The sequence below is a fragment of the Macaca thibetana genome, chromosome 13 (genome assembly GCF_024542745.1).
Source record: "Macaca thibetana thibetana isolate TM-01 chromosome 13, ASM2454274v1, whole genome shotgun sequence".
Classification (NCBI taxonomy): domain Eukaryota; kingdom Metazoa; phylum Chordata; class Mammalia; order Primates; family Cercopithecidae; genus Macaca; species Macaca thibetana.
Genome location: NC_065590.1, coordinates 20,589,507 through 20,605,525, shown reverse-complemented (window position 1 = coordinate 20,605,525; position 16,019 = coordinate 20,589,507). Strand labels below are relative to the sequence as shown.

Below are 16,019 nucleotides of genomic sequence, written 5' to 3'. Positions count from 1 at the left end.
AAATTAGCCGGGCATGATGGCGCATGCCTGTAATCCCAGCTACTTGGGAGGCTGAGACAGGAGAATTGCTTGAATCTGGGAGGCGGAGGTTGCGGCGAGCCAGGATCGCACCATTGCACTCCAGCCTGGGCAACAAGAGCAAAATTCCGTCAAAAAAAAAAAGAAAGAAAGAAAGAAAAGAAAGAAAGAAAAGAAAGAAAAGAAAGAAAGAAAAGGAAAACCTAGGCCAGGTGCAGTGGCTCACACCTGTAATCCTAGCACTCTGGAAGGCCGAGGCAGGTGGATCATGAGGTCAGGAGCTTGAGACCATCCAGGCTAACACGGTGAAACCCCATCTCTACTAAAATACAAAAAATTAGCCAGGTATGGTGGCAGGCGCCTGTAGTCCCAGCTACTTGGGAGGCTGAGGCAGGAGAATGGCATGAACCTGGGAAGCGGAGCTTGTAGTGAGCCGAGATCACATCACTGCATTCCAGCCTGGGTGACAAAGCGAGACTCCGTCTCAAAAAAAAAAAGAAAGAAAGAAAACCTTCCCACAAAGAAACTCTAGGCCCAGATGCCTTCACTGGTAAATTCTACAACACATTTAAGGAATAAATAATATAATACAGTACTATACTAACTCTTACAGAAAACCAGAGGAAATACCTCCTAACACCTCATTCTCTGAGGCCAGCATTACCCTGATACCAAAACCAAACAAACGTATTATAAGAAAATAAAACTACAGACCAATATCTATCACAAACACAGAAGTAAAAAAATTCTAAACAAAATATTAGTAAATTGAATTCAATAATATATAAAAAGGATAATACCTCATGACCAAGGAAGGTTTATCCAGGAATGCAAGGTTGGCTTAAAAAGGAAAATCAAGTTGCAAGTCCACAAACTAAGAACCGGAGAGCAGGAAGAGACCTTAGAGATCATCAACTTGAAGCTGAAGTCATTGATTTGGGACCCTTTTTCTTCTTTTCAACCTAGGCATTTTATGTATAAATTTCCCCCTTAAGTTCTGCTTAAGTGGCATCCCACAAATTATATGTTGTGTTTTCATTTCATCTACTTCAGAATGATTTCTAATTTTCCTTTAGATTCTTTTGACCCATGAGCTATTTAAGAAGTACATTATTTAGAAGTACAAATATTGAGGGCTTTTCCAAACATCTTGTTTGCTGATTTCCAATGTAATTCCATTATGCCCAGAGGCCACACCTTGAATCCTTTTAAAATCCTTTGTACCAAATAAAATTAGGAAATAGGTCCAGGTTTTGCTTCTGTCAAGGGTGAGATTTTTTAGTGTGTCTCTAAAGGTTGGTACAGGCTATTTTTTTTGCAAATAGGTGAAAAGGGCAAGAGTGACTACACTACACAAGAATTTGTTTGTGGTTCAGTCTGGTTTCAAAGAGAAAAACCATGTTTAGAATCAGAACTTAGCTTAGAAAGTTAATTTCTACTGTCCCAGGAAATGATGAGGAACTGAGACCCGCAGGGCTAAGATCACATAGCCAACTAGAAGTTGATCCTTAAGGCTGATCTTGGAGACTCAGGCAACAGTAGAAGAGCATATTTTACTGTTTTTCATCATTTGGTCACCACATATCATGTAATTTTGTTACTTTGAGAAGAAGTATGGTATGATGTTTCGGGGGTTGAAAAGTCCCGGGTTTGATCTGCCTCCTGTAGTCTTGGGCGTGTAATTTATCATCTCCTAAAGGGAGATAATAATGGTCTCTGCATTGCAGATTAGTTGTGAGGATTAAATCAGATAATGTGTCTAAAGCACTCAGCAAACACATGGAACTTCCCAACAAATATGACTATTACTCCACCAGCACCATTGCCTGTTACCACCATATTTGTATTATGAGGATGCCAAATTTAAGTTAGAAGCAAAGGACAGAAACTATGCAGTCTACTTTTTTTTTTTTTTTTCGGAGACGGAGTCTCACTCTGTTGCCCAGGCAGGAGTGCAGTGGCGTGATCTCGGCTCACTGCAGTCTTCACCTCCTAGGTTCAAGCGATTCTCTTGCCTTGGCCTCCAGAGTAGCTGGGATTATAGGTGTGCACTTCCACGCCCAGCTAATTTTGTATTTTTAGTAGAGATGGGGTTTCACCATGTTAGCCAGGCTGGTCTCGAACTCCCGACCTCAGGTGATCCGCCTGCCTCGGCCTCCTAAAATGTTGGGATTACAGGTGTGAGCCACGGTGCCTGGCTACTATGCAGTCTACTCTTGCTAGACACTCCCTTGAAGCCACTCAGACTCAGGAACCCCAAACAAAGGGGAAAGAAAGTCAGACTATTGCTGGCTTAGCCATTTCTCTGTCTCTGGTCTCGGCTCTTCTGAGAATAAAACCTTTTACATGAGTGGCCTATTTCCTTTTGTTATATACACTGGTTGTTCTCTCCCAATTACCTGTTTTCCTGTCCACAGCGGAAAGGGCTTCAGGATGGAAGGAGGAAAGAGCTTCACGCGCCCCACTTTGTCTGTGAGTCCTCGGTACACCAGCTCCATATACTGCTCCCGGGTGAAAAAGCAACCCCGAGTAGTCATGCTTGCACCTGAAACCATGTGATCCTGGATCAGTCCCGCCAATGGTTGGCCATCCTATAAGCCAAAACAGACAACACAAGAAGAATGAAAACAAATCTTAAGTCAAACTCTAATCCCTAATCACCTGCCTGGAAGCCACTTTCTAGCAAGAGCCCTTCTTATATCCCTGTCTTGTCTGGCCCACGTCCTCACTATGTTCTTGCTTGGGGGCAAACTGCTTCACAAAGCACAAGACCAGGGTTTAGCACTGGCTTCTACGTTTGCCATTTGCCCACTATCCTGTATCAAAACTGTTTCAAACTCATCCAGTTCCCCAAGCCTTCTCTGTTTAATCCCATCTGGTTCTAGTTACTCCAGCATATTTTTGGCATTTATGCCTAAATTTGGTCTGGCTGCTGTCAGCTGTGTTCTTGTTTTTATACTTTGGTTTTATGCTTTAGTATTTTTCACACATTTCTGGCCTGGCTCTTCTGTAAATCAGTCATGCACTCAACAAATATTTGTCAGGAGCCTCCTGAATGCCTAGGCACTGGGTAGGCTTTTCCCTACTCCAGTGGACCAAACAGACATGGTCCTTTATGATGAAGAAGAATTAGACAGTAAACAAATACAGTATCACAAAGTGTTTTAAATGCTAAAGAGGAAAATAACAGGGTGGGTCATAATATAGATTTGAGGTGAGGAGGATGGTCAGAAATAGCCTCTCTGAAGGGCGGTTTTACAGCTGAGGCCTGATGGGTGAGTTGGCCAGTGTTGGGAGGAAGGGGTTCCGGCAGATTCCTCAAGAGAGCTGTGAGTGGGCCTGACTGACGTACATGATTGCAGAAGGGAGAAGAGCCATTATTAGTTATCTCTTCACAACACAGCACAGGGTTCATGGTGGGCCCTTAATAAAGGCTGTTATCTACCAGATGCCAAAAACAAGGGCTTTTATGAAAAGCCTGAGATTTGGTGAGTGCATTAATTTCATCTGACACTTTCAAAGCCATTCTGATCCCCAGTCTCCTGAACCTTATCTGTTGGGTCTGTGTTCATGGCAACGTAACTCACACTAAAGTAAGAATAGCTATGCTTACTGACGTTCTTTAAAATGTAGCTTTTGTAAACTTTTCAATGTTTATAGGAATTTGAGAAAAACCTGTGCCTTGGATATAAAGATTGTTAATCATTTGATTATTTGGTAAATACTAGCCAACAGTATGGTCATGTTTTATAATTAAGGCAAAGGGAACTCACAAATGCAGCCTGGGAGAAGCACTAGAAATTTAACCACGTGTACTAACTCAAAGGCTAAAAAAGGATCCTGGTCAAATGGTCTAAACACTACAGTGATAGGCTCTATGTAAATTCAAAGATAACAATTGCAGATGGGCTGGAAAGGTGGCACAGACCTAAGGCAAGATCAGATGGAGCACACAGCCCCTCTTATGAAGGCTTTGACTTAATAACGTACATAAAAAATTACACTCTACCTCTTGTTGCCGAGATGGTCTTATTTTGCTTGGGGGAAAAAGCCAAACCAGTATTACGCATTTGACTCATCTCACAGTCTTTGGCGGGCAGATACTGATTTTTCCTTTTGTTTTCTTCCTTAAAGAACATAATTACAGGTTCTGTGATCTATTCAGTGCCTTTTCCTCTCTCTGCCCAGATTTTTCCGTGACTAGACAATTACTTTGATGGCTAAATCGCTTTCAATGCAATCATCACAAATTATATGGCAGAATGCTGATTAAAGCAAATTACGAAAGGTCTACTTATAATTCTAAATTTCCTAAATCCTGCTGAGAATCAGAAAGAACATCTCTGAATCAAAATCCCAGAAAATTGTCAGCTTTACTATTCTCTTTAATAGCACAGCAAAATGACATTACAATTAATGTCTCTGGTCAGGATGCTTTGGGAATAGGGTATTCTGTAATTTGAATTTTCTAGCTGACTAGGTAGAAGTCAGGAAACATATCTCAAGCCTTGCTTAAAAACTTTCACAAAGCATGGGCCCTCAATAAATAAACAGAAGGAAAAAAAAATTAGTCCAAAAAGTAACACATAAATGAAAAGTTTAACTGTTTTCATGGAAAAGAAATACAGTTCCATTCAACTCCTACTTTAAATAAAAAGATGCCACAAAACTCTACTAAGTACATAAAACTAATGACAAAATGTACTTTAATTTGGTATTATGGTTAGTTAAGGGAAAGAACCTGGTAATACAGAAGAAATAGAATTATAAATAAAGAAATATGGAAACTAAGGGAAATAAAGACACACTAAGAAAAATGACCCCAAAATACTGGTTTTCCTAGTTTAACCAAATCAGCTCTTGTCCTTTTAGGACTCAGCCAATAAAGACATGTTGTATTTTTATAACCATTAGCAAATATAAGGATTCCACTTCTTGGCATTTACACCAAGGACTAAATAAAATTTATCAAGAATCAAAAGCTCTTTACCTCTGACAAAAGAAAGTGAATGAAAGTACACTGAATCTTCAAGCCATCTCCCACAAGCTTTTTTCAATAAATTAATGTATTGACCTTAAGCTTATTCACCTGTGTTCTCCTGCCTCCCTTAAGTGTACGCCCAACCTAAAACTCATAGGCATATGAGCATGTGATGAGGCCCACTTGGATTTACATAAGTCAGTCCACTGCAGGACACAATGTAAGCATGAAGTCTCCTACGGCTTTTGTACCTTATTCAATCAAAATCAAGCACAGCACATTCAAGGTCATTGGCTTGAGGACTTTACAGCACCTCAACTCCCCACGCAGCAAATGCCTCAGGTCACTCTGCCAGCAAAAAACCATCTGCTGCTCCCTGGTAGCATCCCCTCTGGTGAAATATGACTCGGCTGTTATAGAGTCAGAGACCTACACAGTCCTGGGAGCCACTTCCTGTCACCTGCCTTCCCTTAATCCCAGCCTCGCCTGTTGAGTGGGGCTAAGAACACGCTAAGAATACGCACAGGCAAGCACATGGATGGGGGGGCGGGGAGGGGGGGATATCGTCCAAAGCTGCTGGGTTCGAGTCTTGGCCTCATTGCTGGCTGACATTTACTCACTTGGTGTTTCCTTGTCTGAAAATCACACGAACCTCATAAGGAATGGAATGTCTGCAAACTGCTTACAGCAGTATCTAAGGCCCGTGGCCCACTTAATGGCAGCTTTTACTGCCACCACCACGAAAGCCACATTATTATTTAAATGAAAACATAAAAAGCTACTTTTCAAATTAGCAAATGTATTTTTTTTTTAAATTTCCAAGTAATCTGGGTAGGCCCTTCACCACTTCTTCCTACATCTAGTCCCTTCGCTAATCCACAGCCAACAAAGGTGGGCAGAGAAGGGAAAGGCCAACTTAAACAACCGGGATCCTTGTGAAGCCACAGTGGTGCATCTGGTGGGAAAAGGGTCTGGGATGCTGGGCTCCTGGCCACCTGCCTGATTCCCTAGTGGCAGACAGCTGATGGGAACAGAGAAGCTCCAAGAAGCAGAGGATGCCGATCGACGCTAGGCATCTCTGAGCAGCCCCTGGCACTCCCTGTGCACAGAGCTCTCCATCCCTGCAGCAGCACAAACCCCAGGAAGATCTGGGAGCGCCTTGTCCTTCCTCCTGCTTCTCAGCTGAGTGTCCCTGGACAAGTTACACAAATGCTTCAAGTGTAAAATGTGGACATGAATAGCACCTACCTCCAAGGACTGTGGGGAGGGTGAAATGAGGAGCCTCTAAAGTGCTCTCTGCACAGTGCATGGCACTGAAAAAGTACTTGGGAAATGGGAGCCTTGGTTTGACATTAAATGATTATTCTTCATACTCCACCACAATCCAAATGATGTATAACTGTGAATCACTGTGGTGCAAACAGCTTATAATTTAGGAGGCCTCGGACCTTTGGGTGGGTGGTGAGGGTGAAGTAGGCACTGGAACACACTGTGTCTTCTTCCCTGCAGCCTGCCTCTTTCCCCGCTCTGTCCCTCCCATGAGCACATGCTAACTCACGCCCCTGCCACTCCTGGTCACGAGTCAGCTGCTCAGGAGATGGGGGAGGAAGTTCTATCCTTCCCACATGTCCCTCTGGATAGCTGTGACCACATGGGGTTGCCCTTGAGGACTGAACTTGGAGAAAGAAGGAAGGGATTCAAAGAGGAGAGAAGATGCCTTCACGGGCTGATGGGGGATTTCTTCTGGGCCCTTGGGGTTAGGCTGCTTCTTACAACTCATGTTTGTCAGAACAAAGGATCAAAGTCATCTGTGGACCATGAGAACCATTACAGTGTTGGGATGCTAACGCTGGCCAGGGGCTACTAAGTTGCAGAATCCAAACTTAAGTGTTGAATACAAGATCTATTATACAGTTACTAAGGTAGGCTTTCTGGGATGGCTATTACAATTTCTGTCCTGATTTACATTTTACAACGTAGCAAGACAGAAACATTTCCCAGCCTCTAAGCAACTAGATGGGCTAAAAGCCCCGCCTGGGAGAAACCAGGACCCTCCATTCCAGGTGCCCCTGTGTCCCAGAACTGCCCAGTGACCCCAGGGGCTGGCAGGGCCTAAGTTAAAAGTGCTAAGTCATGCTGACGATGACCACGGAATGGCCTCAAGGCCAGACCTACCTTGGGAACAAGGTACTGCTGATCGGTGCAGGCCAGGACGTAGGCCTCTGCCCGGCCCAGCTCACTCTGGGGGAAATGGGCATTCATCTCATCTCCATCAAAGTCGGCATTATAGGCCTTGCAGTTGGCATAGTGGAGTCGCAGCACTTTCTCTTCAGGCAGGATGCGGGCGTGGTGGGCCTGGATGGAGGGTCTGTGCAGGGTGGGCTGTCGGTTCAGTAGCAGAATGTCCCCATTCTTCACATGCCGGCACACCTGGGAACAGAGTGGACAGGTGGGTGATCAGTGCAAACATCAGTATCACCACTGCTCTTTCCAAGTGCTCACCTCAACTTGGCCAAGGTGTGGCTTCTGTCTCATGTTGTAGTCAGCTAAATGCAAGTGGAATTTTAAATGTGGAGCAAAACCCTAGAAATCTCTGAGAAATACCTCCTAGGCCCTTCTGGTCCTGGCCCTTTACAACCCTGATCCTGGTTCTAGGCTCAGAAGTATAAGGAACAAATAAGACCACAGGTCTTTGTCTTCTTCAGAGAGGTATAGCCCTCCCAGGTTCCTGGATTCCTCTGAAAACTAATCTGAAGAAAGAAATGGATACAACTCCTGGAGACATAACCATAACAAAATGAAGACATAAGCATAAAACCACTGGGTTTGAAAGGCATTGGCAGACTCTCAAATCCCCCCATGATCACGTGTGAGTACATTATTCTAAACAGAAATTCTACATTTCACAAAAAATTTGCCCAGCTTCATACAGCAGAGCCAGAACAGGGTTCTTAGTTCAATGCCCTCAGAAAACACTTTATTGCACTTCAAAAATTAAGAACTGTACATGGTCATCATCTTTTGGGAATGGAGTTTGAAAATAGCTATTAGAACACTTAAAACACATTTCCTGTTGGCTCTTCAGGGAAAAAAAAAAGCACCCACACAGGTTAGATGAGTATGCAGCAGCATTTACAGCGGCAAAAGCTAGCAATAACCTGACTGCCCCATAGAAGGGACAATAGTGTGTCCACACTATGGAATATTATGCAGTGATGAACAAGGATAAGGTAAATACATACAAGGTCTGAAGTGATGGCAATAATGTATTACAGCAAAGAAAAAAAAAAAAAAAAAAAAACCCAGGTGGCATGTGACGTGATGAAAAAAAAGCAATTTAAAAACCAACCCAGCGTGTGTGTGTGTGTGTGTGTGTGTGTGTGTGTGTGTGTCTATATGGGAAAGGGGTGCTTGGATCCTCACTAGGCTGTTACTATTTTTCTGAGACAGGGTCTCTCTCTGTTGCCAGGCTGGAGTATAGCGGTATAATCATGGCTCACTGCAGCTTCAACCTCCTAGCCTCAAATGATGTTCCTGGCTTGGCCTCCCAAAGTGCTGGAATTATAGGCAGGAGCCACCACACGGAGCTACTTTCCTACATCTTAGCATTGTTCTTTCTATAATGAATATGTGATGCTTCTGTAAATTTTAAAAAAGATCTTCACTTATTTTTAAAGAAAGAAAGAAATATTGAACAAGTGTTATGCTTATTGCGGGAGGGAAAACAGAAAATACAGACAATTTTAAAGATAAGAATTTAAAAATCACAAGTAATTGTACCCCTCTAAGATAGCCACTGCTCATACTTTTTCCCCCTTATAAATACCTGGCTGGTCATGTCCTTCTGACAGACATCTCTCTCACAAAGCTGACTTTCCCGTAGCGCCTATTAAGACCCTTACTACCCTTATCTTTAATTATATTAACTACGGGGCCTCCTAAACACTGAACATAAAGTGACACCTTAAAAGACAAATGCATGAAGGTAACTGCCACCCCATGCATTTTGAAGGGCTCCTGTTAGTAGTACAAAGGAATTATGGAGACTTGGTGAAATTTCTGCCACCCCAAATCTCCTCTAAATCACAACAGATAGCAGGTAGGAGAAAACAACAAATTATTGGAAGTCTAGTTTCTTCTTATGTTGCCTACATTCATGAAACTGTATGAGAAAGTTCACTAAAGAGAGAGGCTAGAAGTAATTAAGAGATGCTCCCCAAAACTCTCTCCCCAGTTCCTGTTCAGTGAGGTTAAAAGTTCTCTCTCTCTAGCTCAGGGAAGCAGGGAGCAAAATCCTCATGTGCTACAAAGCAGTCCTAAAAGTACCTAGCATGGAGTCCATCATTTTGCTTCCCAAGGAATTCAAACCTTCCCCTCCCCATTGCCAAGTCCCATGTTTCCAAGGAGACCTAAACTCTGAGGGTTCCCATGAGCATCTGCCCAGGGCACTGGCTGCCGTCTGACTGCGTCATACAAGCTGAGGTCTTCTTTCTTTAGCCTCTCAAGGGAGGAACTGCCTAGATCTGTGGCCCAAGCCCAAAGAGCCAGGCTGGGCCTAGGATTTGAGTCTTGCAAATTCGAGACATCCTCCAGCGTAAGCAAACTTACCACAGCTGGGAAGGTACACAGGCCAGTCTGGCAGGCACTGGCCAATCCAAACAGAAGCCCTGGAGCACAGGGTATTCCCCTTGCCAACCCAAACCCGAGGCCCTTCCTTTCTCTTGTCTCTAAATAAATACTGCAGTGAAAATGAACGTGCCCCAGTGCCCCAGGGTCAGAGATTTAAGAGGCAGGCTCGGAGCCAAAGGCCGGCTTCTAGCAGGCTGCTGAACAGGGCAATGAGCCTTGGATCTTTGGGCCATTTCCTCTTTTATTTACAAGGCCCAGGGGATGGGGCAGAGCTTTCATACCTCACAGGGGAAATGGGTCCTTTTGGCCTTTCCCCTCCTCACCTAGCCTGTGGTTCCTCCTCACCCAGACCTCAGTGTTTCCTTCCCAATCAGCCTCACACAGCCCTTCAGCCTTGCCCTGGCCCATATGCAACACATTAACCAAAGTCTTCAAAAATTACAGGCCAGGAGCAGTGGCTCATGTCTGTAATCCCAGAGCTTCGGGAGGCTGAGGAGGGCAGATCTCTTGAGCCCAGGAGTTGGAAACCAGCCTGGGCAACATGGTGAAACCCCACATCTACAGAAAATACACAAATTAGCCACACCTGTGGTCCCAGCTACTCGGGAGGCTGAGTCAGGAGGATCACCTAAGCCCCGGAGGTGGCGGCTGCAGCAGCTGTGATTGCGCCACTGCACTTCAGCCTGGGAGACAGAATGAGACCTTGTCTCAAGAAAAAAAAAAAAAAAAAAAAAAAAAAAATCACAGTTTTGGGGGTAGCAGACTACAGTCCTTAGGCTGGCCACCTGGTTCTGTAAATAAAGTTTTATTGGAACACAGCCATGCCTATTTGTGTACTATCCGTGGCTGCTTTGGCATTAAGCGGCAGAGTTGAGCAGCTACAGCAGAGCCTGCATGGCCCGGGACCACAGAAATATTTACTATCTGACCCCAGAGGAACGAGGGCTTGCTAAGGCCTGAGGGAGCAGCAAGAGTTCGCTGCCTTCAGACCCCTCTTTAGCTCTGAGGCTGGCCCCAGCACCTGGCTCACAGCTGCCTCCTGATGACCCCAAACTCTCCCTGCCCACTTGCCCTGCACATTCCCCTCAAACTTGTTTCTTCTTGGGCATTATATGCTTAAAGTCACTGTCTGTCACTGCTGTTCCCTGTGGTGTCTTCCACACCCCTCCGCAACAGCAATACATTTATATGCTCATTTCCTAGTGGTTCCCCCACCATGCTGTCAACTCCAGCGTGGCGAGGATCCGTCCACAGGGACTGCAAAGTGCTAGCATGCAGGGGGCATCAGTACTGCCTCATCCCTCACCGCTTCTCCTAGTCTCTCTCTCATCCTTTCCTATTGTGAGTCTGTTTCACATGTTTGACCTGAGTTAAATGTAAGTGAAGTGAAATACACCTTGCTTCTTTTTGCATTGCTCACAGAGTGCCTAGCCAAACACCAGGCACTTAGGAAAGGCAGACTGATTCTACGAACCTGAACACAAACCTTACTTTGTGCACTAGAGAAGAACAAAAGAGGTGACTTATCTGTGTTTGCATGTGCCCCAGTGCCAAAGGAGAAAACAGGCGGTGTATTACTGCTGTCCCTCAGGACGGCGGTGAGAACCAGAGGAAGCAAGAAGGCCTGTGGTGAGCAGTGATGAGCACCGCCGCCAAGGCCAGGAGCATTTCCTTTTCCTCTCGGTTCCTCCAAAGTTTCTTCAAGGCTGATGCAACTTTGCAGAGCTGAACTCAGTGTTAAAGAAGAGCAGGTCAGCCATGGGGTATGGGTGGGCAGAGGGCAAGGAGAGGCCTGCCTTCTGTGCAGGTGGGTGAGGAAAATCCAGGCAGTCACCCATTGACTCCGGTAGTCACTTGTGGGTTACACCCAAGTCGAATCCATTTCCCTCCAACAACTGCTGCCACTGTTGCCTAGATAGGGGTCATCTGCTACTCCCCTCCCAGCAGGAATGGCTATTACGTGACAGAGCCACAGAGCTGTCACCTGCTGATTTCATGCATTCAGCAACATTGTTAATTGATCATGTGCTCCTTCCAGTGGAACCAGATAGAGCCTCAGGATTCCCTACCACAGCACTATGGGCTGGCATTAGCAATTGCCCAAAATGGAAACATTAGTTATAACCTGCCACTTGTTGGTTATCACTGGCACAGAGCACTGCCTTCCTAAGAGTGGCTCTCAAACAACAGCATGCAGAAGAACCCTCTGGAAAGCATGATAAAGAAAGATTCTGAACTCTATTCTCAGAGATTCAAATTCAGTAGGGGTGGGGGGATCTGCATTGCTCACAAGCTCCAGGGATGCTGCTGATGCTGGTCCGGGGACTACCCTTTGAGTAGCCCTGTTTAAGGGCAGTCATTCTTCTGCCCAGGGACTACAAGGTGAATCTTAAAAGTCACCCACGTGTGGGGGAGTTTCCTCCTAGGGATGGGCTCCTGTGTCAGCGTGCACTGGAGCCACACCTGATGGCCACCAATTACCAGGATCCGAACAGGAGCTGGATAGGTCCCTGACCAAAGCTGCCCATACTCACAATTTTTGTCCCCTGGGGCTTAGGTGCCCCCGTGGCTGGGGTCAGGAGCTGCTTGGCCACGGCCTCTCGCTGGGTCATGTCCACAGCACTCAGGGCTGTGCGGCTGCCGTCCTCATTGATGACCATGGAGGCTCCTGGGTGCACATTGGGGCCGTTGATGACCGCTTGCCTAAGTTCCTGAACATTCCACGGGGTAACTGGCTGCGGGTAGGTCAGTTTTGTGGCAAATACCTGGAAATGAGGAATGGAGGTAGCAAATCAGGGCAGGGAGAAAAAAAGGTCTCATGGACCCCAAATCTGTCTCAATAGGCTGTGTCTTTTCCCCCAAGATGAGGAGGAGCTATCTGACTTGGCCAAGAAGGCCTTCCAGTGAGCGAAGTAACATCCTGCCTGTCTTCTGCTACTCCCTTAACGGTATAGAGACTAGGCCTCCTTTTCCAGCAGTTAGTCTGAGGAGAATAATTTAAGTGCAGCAGTTTACATATTACAATTTTTTTTTTTTTAATTTTTTTTTTTGAGATGGAGTTTTGCTCTTGTTGCCCAGGCTGGAGTGCAGTGGCGCGATCTCAGCTCACCACAATCTCCGCCTCCTGGGTTCAAGCAATTCTCCTCCCTCAGCCTCCCGAGTAGCTGGGATTACAGGCATGCACCACCACACCCAGCTAATTTTGTATTTTTAGTAGAGATGGGGTTTCTCCATGTTGGTCAGGCTGGTCGCGAACTCCCAACCTCAGTTGATCTGCTCACCTCGGCCTCCCAAAGTGCTGGGATTACAGGTGTGAGCCACCGTGCCCAGCTAATTTTTTTAACCCACTCTAAAACTTCATTTTCTTATCTGCCAATAAATTCAAAGTTCCCAAAGGTGGCTTGGGGCACTTGCTTGAGACAGGTGGCAAATGCCTGTCCTCAAATACCACAACATTCCTCATCCACCCCAGCAGACATCACTAACGGATCGTGGTGCTGTCCCTGTCTAGGCTCAGGGACAGCATTGGAATCTCTCAGCTCCACAGTTCTGCAGCAGCCATTACAATCAAGGTGGTACTTGAGATGAAACTGACACATTCCTCTGACACCTAAGAAAATGCAGTGTGCTGTGTTTAAAGTTAGGCCTGGGAGACACTCCAAGTAAAACAAGTTCCCTGTTTAAGTGAGTTTTTGAGCTACTGAATATTATAAATCTCTAATGTACCTTCCAAATGTATACAAACACACCAGAGACTCTGAGACATCCTACATAAAGGAACTCGTCTAGCTTTGCACAGGTCCCGTGCAGCAGCACTTTCTCAGAAGGCTCCTGGGGCTACCCCAGCCCCTGCGTTCCTCAGCCTGAGCCTGCTCTACTATTGCTGATACACTTACCACTTATCACTGTTCAACAGAGCATATCTATACTTGTTTATCTATTTACTGTCTGTCTCCACCCCTGGACACCGCTTTATATAGGAGCACACTAGTCTGTGCTTCACTGCTGGTCTCTAGCTCCTTGTTCCTGTGGCACCTGTCAACAGTACTCTATGGGAAGCGTGTGATCCAAGAGGCCAGAGGCAGTTCTATCTGCTCTGCTCTTCCCAGCTATACTGTGAGGAATACCTACACCCCAGGCCACCATGGCCCTGAGACTCGCGGCAGTCTGCAGGTGGGCAGAGAAGTGACTTCGGAGTCTCTCCTCCAGGGACAAGCCACTATCAAACAAACCCAGATCCACAAACGAGAACCCAGCACCTTGGAAGACAGAAGAGGCAGCACAGAAGGTCTCTCGCAGAGCTGGGGACGCTGTAGGCACTATGAGGTCAAGGCCAACAAGGGTGGCCCCTGCCTTCTGTCCAGAGAGGGCAACCAAAAGTTGCTACATGTCTCCTCGGGGCCTCAGATTTGGGAATGTCACCACTGGACTTCACAAAGCTGGTCCTCACCATGTGATCCAGCTTTCAGATGCAAGGACTATGGTTCCTAGGAGGCAGTGGGCACAGGACTGGGCCTTCTCAGACTCCTGTCATGCCTTTGTCCAGGAAGCCCAAGTGTGCCACAGAGAGATGAGGCCATGGGGACACAGGATGATCGGAAAGAACACTTCAGCGCTGCTCATCACCAGTCCCCAGAGAGGGGTGGAGCAGGTGGCGCGCGAGGAAATGAGGCTCTCCACGGAGGGAAATTAAACCACCTTCACATTACTGACCTCGAGGTCTATTAAGGAGGAAGCTCATTAAAGGTTGCTGCTGCTGAGCACCATGGCGTGAAGTGCTAAGCAAGTGAGAAGATGAAGCTGGCTCCCGGAGGGGGTCGCGGGAGAGCACTAACAGGTGAATAGTAAGCTGCTTACCCTGAGAAGCAAAACAGGGCGTGGGCAACATGCACACGTCTCTCTCCAGGACTCACTCCCTTTCCTCTTCCCAGTAACCTGGGGTATACATTTCTGATGCCTGGACCCCATGCCCTCTTCCTCTCCCCTGTCATGTATTCAATTTGGTGAGGAAGGTCAAAAGACTAGGCTGAGGTGGGCAGGAGGAAGCTATGTGGGCAGGGATGTGGAATACCCCGCAATCAGCTCCCTAGTGCTGACTTGTGGGTAGAAGGTGTCTGTAAGCCTGGCAAGGAGTGAGAGCAATGCCATCATGTGGCTTCCAGTCACCTCCTCATGGGCTGTCCAGGAAGAGGCAGAAGCTAGTTCTGCCCAAGCCACTATAATCTGCTGCACATCCTGTCCTCAGCCCTCTGTGGCATTCCTATCTGCCACCCACAGGGAGCAAATGAGCCCTGCACACACACACACACACACACACACACACACACACACCATGGGAATTCCAATTTCGTTGGTGTTGATGTACATATCTGGGCAGATGACTGAGCGTGCAGCGTAGTCCACTCGCTTTCCCATCATGTGTTTTCGGAACAGGCCTTCTTTCTTTTCCAGGATCTTTATGGAGAAAAAAGGCCATAATAACATTCAACAAGAATTCCAGTAGGCTTATTAGTTTCTTGTTTCAATACACAATGTTTATTATTTATCCTCTGCAGCTAGCAGTGGGAATCCAGTTTTTGCTCACCTGCCTAATGCCTGGGTACTTGTCCATCATTAGTTTGTCCATCTCACTATCGAACACAATATTGACGTGGCTCTGAAGGCGAATCCAAATGTTGTAAAGTTTGTCTATGAAGGACTGGCCTGGAAGTGTACTCAAAAAGGATCGGTCAATAGCAATCAAAGAGTCTTTTTCCTGGAAGATAAAACCAAGAAAACAGGAATGATGGAAAAAAGCTCCAAAAGGCCTGGCTTGATTTAATTTTTCTTTCTTACCCTGGCTCTGATGACTATGCACTCTGGAGTTTATCTCCTCTGAACCTGACAGATCAGAGACAAACGTGCTGATAAATCAATCTTGTAAGTACATGTCGATAAGACATATCAGCACTATTACATATTTACCAGTCTGTCTCTTTCTAGTAGTAAGATGAATTCAAAATGAGTAAGCATGCTCCTTTCTTAAAGCATTTGCTGAAATTCTTTAATATGCAATTCCTAAAGAAAACTAAGAAGTCCTTCTCACATCAGTATGTTTCTCAGGAAGTTCTGTTATCCCACTAGATAACCGATTCTCATATGCAGTTTCAGTTTTAGTTATGGCTTTGAAAAACTTGATCCAAACCACTTACAAACATGCAGGTGGAACAATTTCTTAAGAGGAGCTAGGTTTGCCATATGATATTCTATGTCATCAATTAAGATGTGGGTCTTCAACTGAGCTATATCAAGTTACTGGCTGATTGCCAAGTCTCATTGGAATATTTAACCAATCCTTTTTTAATATTTTTGCCTCTAGCTCCGTCTCTTCCTCTCTCCCACTCCCTACCCA

General features: G+C 45.8%; 2 protein-coding genes across 4 annotated transcripts in view; one reads left to right on the top strand and one right to left on the bottom strand.

Annotated features, from left to right (window-relative positions):
• Window positions 1–16,019, top strand: part of MRPL35 (mitochondrial ribosomal protein L35) — a 536,751-nt gene that overhangs the window by 408,769 nt on the left and 111,963 nt on the right. The window lies entirely within an intron of this gene.
• The window catches only part of POLR1A (RNA polymerase I subunit A), a 68,197-nt gene that overhangs the window by 39,667 nt on the left and 12,511 nt on the right, over window positions 1–16,019 (bottom strand). Inside the window, exons 8-12 of the mRNA XM_050755213.1 lie at window positions 15,213–15,383; window positions 14,960–15,082; window positions 12,163–12,393; window positions 7,175–7,429; window positions 2,418–2,609 (exon numbers count right to left, since the gene is read on the bottom strand). Coding sequence (XP_050611170.1) covers window positions 2,418–2,609; window positions 7,175–7,429; window positions 12,163–12,393; window positions 14,960–15,082; window positions 15,213–15,383 — 972 coding nt within the window. The remainder of the gene's footprint in view (window positions 1–2,417; window positions 2,610–7,174; window positions 7,430–12,162; window positions 12,394–14,959; window positions 15,083–15,212; window positions 15,384–16,019) is intronic.